Here is a 7,494-nt window from a genome sequence, read left to right on the forward strand (position 1 = left end):
CTACCAGGAGTCCCATGACTAAAGAACTTTTTTCTTCTGATCCTCAGAAATAAACAGGCTTCTTTGGTGATACTTCTAGTTATCTTTGCAACTATTACCATAAGGTATTGGTGGCAAAAAAATATATTTCACCTACAGAATAAATGAGACGACACACAGAATTCTTTCATTGTTAACGTACAGGTTTCTTCTCAGTACAGTCTCTTCTCAGCTGTGAACACCGGAGAGGCTGTGAATTGCAAATTAGTTTTGGGACAGAGAGCCAGGTTTTTTGTCTGCCTCATCCAACTTAGCCACAAAGAAGCACAAGGCTTGTAAACTAAGAAAAACATGAGCCAGGCAGTGATAATTCCAATTATACTTACTGTTCTCAAAGATAAAACAAAGATTCATAAAGAAGCTGATAAATCATACAACAATGAATTAAATTTTATTAGCAAGGGCTGAAATACTTGAGTTAGTCTTAATACTATTCCCAAAGCATGTTTATTAAGGATATTGTAATTTTCTTTCTTTCTTCCAAATATTCAGGCACTTCATATTGTCACTGAAGATGGTGAATCAGGTTTAGAATTCAAACAGTTCCTCCTAACTGATATTCTTCTTATAATTTTAGTGTAATTCCAGAAAATCTCTCCAAACTTGCAACATACAAAAATTACATGCTATATGTTTTATATATATTATATGCTTGTTATAACATTATAAACAAATGCATTTGTTTTCTGTGTACTTCTTTGTAAATTATGAATACATCATAAGAGTCTAACTCATGAGAATAAAACCTATAATTCATTGATAAATTGAGGAAAATTATCATTCAACATTTACAGCTGTTAGTAGTAAGAGGTAGAATCAGTGAGGCCATTTCAGGCATGTAATGCGTATATTATGGAATTATGTGTTGAGCAGTATGTCCTCTTCTGGAAGCTGCAATGTACATTTTTTGGAGAAAGTATCATTTTATTGCTCTTGTGAACCCAGTGATTAGTACATAATCTGAACATCTTTTCACAAAATTGTTTTTCACATTATATACTTCCACACAGCATAATTTTTTGTTTTGAAATTCTTTAGCTTGTGTCATGCAGAAGATTCAGTTTAAATGTTAATTAACCCTCCTTGCATTCAAGTCTGTAACTTATTAGAGACATATTACATTAGGACAAAACTTACTCTTGAGTCCTACGAAAGCAATGCTGAATTTTGCTCCTTAATCTAGGTGCTTTGGGGTTTCCAACACACACTGGTGCCGATGTGATGGACTGATTGCCCTGAATAGGCACAGATTGTAATGGAGATCCAGCGCATGCTCCGTCAGCCTCTCCAGATGCAGACCTCCAAGTGCTAATGAAAGGATTTTCACAAACAATTGATCCAAAATGCCACTTTGAGTTAAAAAAGGCAACAGCTTTAGATTGGTAAAAATATATGTGTATTTCCCTCATTATGGCAGTGGTTTTTATATGCCACCCATCACCCAGATATCTCAACATCTCTGAAATGTTTTGAAACAGAAATTCTCTCTCCACCTCATCTACTCTCCTCCCTCCCAAAACATGGAATAAGTAACTTGACCAGTGATATTAAATATCTTGACTAGTTCACAGCTCAGTTCCCAAGCGTGGGAAATGCAGCGAACATGCTGAAGAAAGCTGAGACAAAGAATTATGCTTGTTTTTTTAAATTAATTCTGAATGCAATCATCACCTTGATTTTGAAATTAAATTACATTTTATGATATTCTCAGTCCAGTTCTGAGTTCTTGGTTCCCAGATTCAGTAACTGGAGGCCAGTAAAAAACAGGGGAGATGACTTTGTCACATTTCCGTGCTGTTTCTTTACATTCAGTTTCAGTCTGTGCCTTCTCAGGCAGGTGTGTCTGTCACCTAAATACTGAGATAGTGCTTACTGGCCTGAAAGAAACAGAGAGTTTCACATAAATCTTTCTGGCAGGCTCCCCCACTTATGTCCTCACCATCCCTGCATAAGGTTTCTCCTGGATTTTTAATCAAATGATGGAGGGAGCTGAACCTCATGCAGCTGCAGATGTGAACCCTCTGTCACATTTATTTTTGGTGTTGTCTGGAAAAATTGCACAGGCCGTGGCAAAAGATTTCCATGTATTCCTGTGGCTTGTGGAAGTGATGGATACAGCTGGTGACATGCAGGGGTGCAGGTGGCAGGAGGGTGAATGCTGCCAGCAGAGCTGAAGGGTCAGCAGCCGTGTCTCAGACACCCTCTGTGCCCAGGTGGCCCCAGAGGCTGACAGCTGGCTCTGAAAAAGGGACTTTGCCAGCTTTCTTCATCTTCTTGCTTAGAAAAGGGAAGATACATACTGTGTGCTCAAGAACTCTCCAGGTAATGAGTGAAGCTCATTTTAGCACTGAGCAACCCATATACTTCAGGACTGCAACTGTATTTCTTTCTGACACACATGGAGCTGGGGAAGCTACAGCATCACAGGCCATTTCGTGCAGCTGTTCTCCTCCAGTTATGCGTCAGAAGCTCTTCAGCTTGTCTGTCAGATTATAAAATATTCTCTAGACTCTCATGTGCTTATATTTAGTCCTATCCTGCAGCACTTGTGTTCCTGAACCTTTTCTTTCAGTTTGCTAGTGGCGAGCCACTTCATATTATTAACAATCATAGGCCTGCAGGAAAATATTAAATTATGCATATGTTTACTTACATTCCTTGTTTACATTACATTTGGAGATCAGAGACTGAATAGGAGTTTTTTATGATGATTCACTGCATTCAACTTCCCTTTGGTGTACTAGTTGGAAGGGTTCACAATGAGCTGATCTCTCCACCAAGCATAATGAAACCCACACTCTAAGGGGCAACAAATAGTTTTCTTGGGCCAGTTGAGAAAGGTTTCCTGAAAGCGAGACTTTTCAGTCCTTTAACCCATATGACTACTGAATGACTATATTAGGGTTTTATCATGCCAAATTAGTATCAAAGCATGAGGCCAAATTAAGACAACCATTGCTGTTCATGTGGAGGGGGTATTTTTCTGCACCAGATGACAAGAATCACTACAGCTGAAATAATAGACTGGATAAAAGAAAGAATCCTTTGGGGAAAATACAGGTTAAATTAAATCACAACACTCCTGATGCGAGAGTAAAGCCATAGAATAACTTTCATATATAGCAACCATATCAATGACTAATTATTACAAGTGACGAGCTGGTAGCAATAGCCACTGAATGCACATAAAATTTGATCCTAAGATCAGGTGTCTGTTTTTATCTTTACATTTGCTCCCAAAAGGTAACTTCACGTGAGAGATATCTTTGGAAAGCCAAAAGTGGAAATGCTATATATGTCTAGCTAAGGTAAAACATAGCATCTGAGGTTCATTTTTATCTTCTTTGTTATCTTTTAATATTTGTTTGTACTATTTTAAAATATGCAACCAAGGAAAGATTACCAGGCAAGGTATAATGTTTTTTCTACCTCTCCTGGAGCTTCAGGGACGTCTCCACAGCCAACTTGCTTTACAGGCTTCCACATATGGTATACTTAACACATTGATTTTGAAGATTTCAGAAACCATTTGCAGATGAGTCTCCCTTTATATTAATCAAAATACTGACAAAGTAGGACAGTGGCTCCAGCCATCAGCTGCAGAAGCAACTAAAGCAGAAAGGACTTCCTTGAAAAAGGATAAAAGTTAACTGCAGCAGGGCCGCTCCATTACTCTGAACTGTGCAGGAAAAAGCCCTAGTTTTAGTGTCAAGCAGCATACCAGGTGGTACTTCTGTCAACTCTTTTTCCTAAACAATGTGTGGCATTGGGAAAAAAACAGCAAGCCAAGAATTTGGTGGTAAGAGCACCTATGGCAGCCAACAAAATAAATAAAAAAAGGCTGAGGTATTCCAGCTTCCTAGGCTTTTAAATTCAATTTCACGTATACCTGCTTCTATACCATCTCCTCCACCGTGCTTCCTTACTCGCCCTCAATTTTGTTTCCTGTTAAAGCATTTATAAACATTTATAACATTTATTACTTACATACCACCGCTACTAGACTGGAGGTGTGTGGGAGACCATCACAGCGTTCATGCTGCCTCTCTGTTAAACCCTCTTCCCCTATCCTGCGTGTCTCTTGTTTCTTTAGATGGTATCTCTCTGGAATACAGGATGCTCCTTCCTCTGTGTTGGCACAGCTTTTAGCTCAACTGGTTTTTAGGCACTATTGTCACAACATAATAACTAACAGTGCAAGGCAAGCCATATGTTCAACAGAGTCCGAAAGGAGCCAACATCCAGTCTCAAACTATGCTCAAAATTGTGCACAGCCTCAATCAACTGCATCTTCAATCGTCAAATATGATCTCCAACTAACATTTAACAGCTTAATTTGCTGTGCCAACAAAGTGCCATACTCACATGTAGTGTTGCTTTTTGTGGATCTAAAGAAGAGGTCATTTTTTAACATGGGCTCATACTGTTCTTGTGCAGTGCAACCTTGTAATGTACCTGAAAAAGAGAATCTATGCTCAAGCTTTAATCTGCTTAGACTCTGCAGGATGGAGAAAATACTAGTTACCAGATAATACTAGTTACTAGATAACTGGCATAGTAATTAGTATATTAACTATGTTAGTTATGGCAATACCAGTCACTCCAGAACGCAATCTACACATCTTTTATTTCTTGGTGGTCAGCATCTTGTGAGCAGTTGAAAGGTGATTGGTAATTATAGTTTCTGAATTTTGAGTAATCTAGACTCAACGTGTTGGACTGAGTTTTGCCCTGTTGTCCATGTTTCAAACACTCCTATAGAGCAACTGCTCCAAATAATTGCCACTGCTGTCATGTTTGGCACCAAAATAAAGTCAATGTGGTACTAGTGACAAATTTTTTTAAAAAGTATTTAGCAGTTACTTTCAGTATTTTTGACTTTTAGAACTTGTCTTAAGCCTGATTGTTAAAGGTGTAAAATGTTAATACTACTGAAATATTGCCCAAATAAGATGTTACAAAAATACCCCTTTATGTAATCTTTAGATTTTTTTGTGAAAGTTACAGCAATATCTTTACACTAAGCTTTTCTTTTTAATGGCAAATAAACGTCACTACTGGAATCACAAGCAGGTAGCTACTTTGCTCATGTTTAAGGCCAAATAAAGCAAGCCTCCAATATTCATGTACATCAGGCTATCCACTGTTCACTTGCCAACAGCAATCCAGACTGTTTTATTGTAAATGGGAAGGATGATGATGATGATGATGATGGTGATGATGATGTGCCATGCCGTATGCATTTGGACAGCAACAGGAAATGGTATTTGTCAGAGAACAGCTCTTCTTTCAAGAAATAAATAGGTTCTGAGGTAAATACGGAGAAAGAGGTTGATTTATGCTCATGATGACGTTCTGGTTTAGCTTTTTTAGGCTAGAAGAATGCATTCCCTCACTCACTGGAAAAGGCTGCCACGTACACAAGTAAAAGCACGAACCCTCCACAATGTTGACAATCCACTGATGCAATGCACAGTTATTTCAAGAGCTCTGTACATCCATATTGCATCGGTAGGAAACTTGACCTGTATTGTGAACTGAAAACAAAAAAAGCACTAAGGCTGCTGTAGTGCAGTTTTGCTTAAGCTACAGCATTCTTGATCAGAAAAAAATGCATTGCTTTTCCAGTATTTGCAAAGTAAAGTGTACTTTCATGGTAATTCACTCTTGTTTATATATGTCAGACCTTCTCAAACAGAACTCTTAAAAATACCAGTTTCATCTGGATTCAGAACACATACTTAAGCCTATCCAAAGTAGTACACTGATTTCAGACTCAACCTTTCCTTGTTTACTGCAGATAGTACTAGCCAGAAAGTCCTTCCTAAGTATGGGTAGTGTGGCTGTAATCCTCAGAGAGAGGACCCTGTACTGGATCTGACTAGGTCAAGGATATTTTCTATTGTCTTCCTACAAGTGCTAGTATGTGCGAATTATTTTGGAAAGACTGAGATTTCTAGTAGTTCTTGACACTTTAAAACCCACCTCCATCAGGCCTGCTCTGAGTAAGTTTGCATTTCACAATGGCAAGCAGGTATCCAAATGTCATCAGGCTCCCGAGTCCAATGTTTGTGAGCCTCCAAAACCTCAACATTTCTGTTCAATTGTGATTTGAGCTCCTAGCTACCTAAATTTCTGCAAGGCAGTCTTTAAGACATCTTTGAGTAGGTTTATACTGCAACTGATGCAGAGTTCCTTAACCATGAAAACACACAGGCTAGGTCTGGAACCAGAACTTTACAGCTGACTGTGAGGTGGAGACCAAGCTACTTCACCCTGGCACGGAAGCAATGTAAGGCAGATATATCGCTTTCAGGGTCTGAAATTCATTGCTGCACTGCTTTGTGGAGATATGCCTACATTTTCTGCTAGCAGGGATTCATAAAACTAAACCAAATCCTTCTCAGAAGGATTCTCAAACTACATTCCCAAATTCCCTGCCTCGCATACCCTGTCCAGTAAGGACAGGAGGTTTGCACAACAGATGATCTCTGTGTTTCTTTCCCCATAATCCAAGGATAACAGCACCTGCTTGAGTGGAGGGAGCTTTGTTTGCAAATTTCCCTGGTTAGCAAGGATCTGAATCCAAATTTCCCACCTCCCTTGAAAATGCAATAGGGAGTTCTGGGAGAGATTCACCCAATTTCCCCTCTCGCTTTTCGTAAATAATTAAATATTCATGGTGCTAAGGAGAAGGAAAAAGTGACTTTGCCAAGCTGTGGTTAAGGCACTTGTATTGGAAAGCCAAGTTTGAATCCCTATTCTAATGAATATTTAATTAGCCCTCTGATACCAGACAAGCTGCGGAGGCATTTCCATTCCCTCCTCCCCCACTCGTTTCGCTAGCCTCCTCAAGGAGCCTGGGCACCTGTGCACCGAGAACCGAATAAACGGCAAGACTCAAAAAACGGAACACCGCAAAGCTGAACTCGGTGTTTCAGAGACCTTTCAGGGTCCCGATTTTAACAGCCAGCGGCCTGCCTACCATTCCTAGACAGCTGCAGAGCTGATTCAGTGCTAGCAACCGTCGGATGCTTTCAGCGGCTACTCCTTTTGCTGACAGGAGGTACCAGAACCATTTGCCAGTGAGAAGGCTCCTGGGCTGGCCCGGGAGCCAGCCGGCAGCTCCAGCACCCAGCCAGCTCTGAGACACAGAAGCAGCTAACCAGCGATCAACCGCTCCAAGAGCTTAACCGTTCCCTGCCAACCTAAACGACAGCATGAAGTATCTAATTAAGCCTGTGACGTAAAACTAAATGCTTTTACTTATACCCTAAGCTGCCTGGCACCCCGACGGCAGGGCCCCCCCTCAGCCCGCAAAAAAAAAAAAAAAGTGTGCTCCTCCACCTGTGATCTTATCGTGCCTGCAGAGGCCGGTACGAGCAGCCAGGCAGCTCTGACGCCGCAGACTCCCGCCAGTCACCTCAGCGGCCCGGCTCCCGCTCTGCCCCCCCC

The 7,494-nt window shown here is 40.5% G+C and overlaps 1 protein-coding gene across 1 annotated transcript in view; it reads left to right on the forward strand.

Moving 5' to 3' along the window:
* Positions 1–7,033, forward strand: part of LOC104832512 (mitochondrial carrier homolog 2-like) — a 32,032-nt gene extending 24,999 nt beyond the window's left edge. Inside the window, exons 5-6 of the mRNA XM_010568743.1 lie at positions 5,175–5,302; positions 6,886–7,033. Of these exons, the coding sequence (XP_010567045.1) occupies positions 5,175–5,302; positions 6,886–7,033 (276 nt within the window). The remainder of the gene's footprint in view (positions 1–5,174; positions 5,303–6,885) is intronic.
* The last annotated feature ends 461 nt before the right edge of the window (positions 7,034–7,494 follow it).

Source organism: Haliaeetus leucocephalus, unplaced genomic scaffold (assembly GCF_000737465.1).
Source record: "Haliaeetus leucocephalus isolate CR32 unplaced genomic scaffold, Haliaeetus_leucocephalus-4.0 Scaffold251, whole genome shotgun sequence".
In the NCBI taxonomy this organism is placed as follows: domain Eukaryota; kingdom Metazoa; phylum Chordata; class Aves; order Accipitriformes; family Accipitridae; genus Haliaeetus; species Haliaeetus leucocephalus.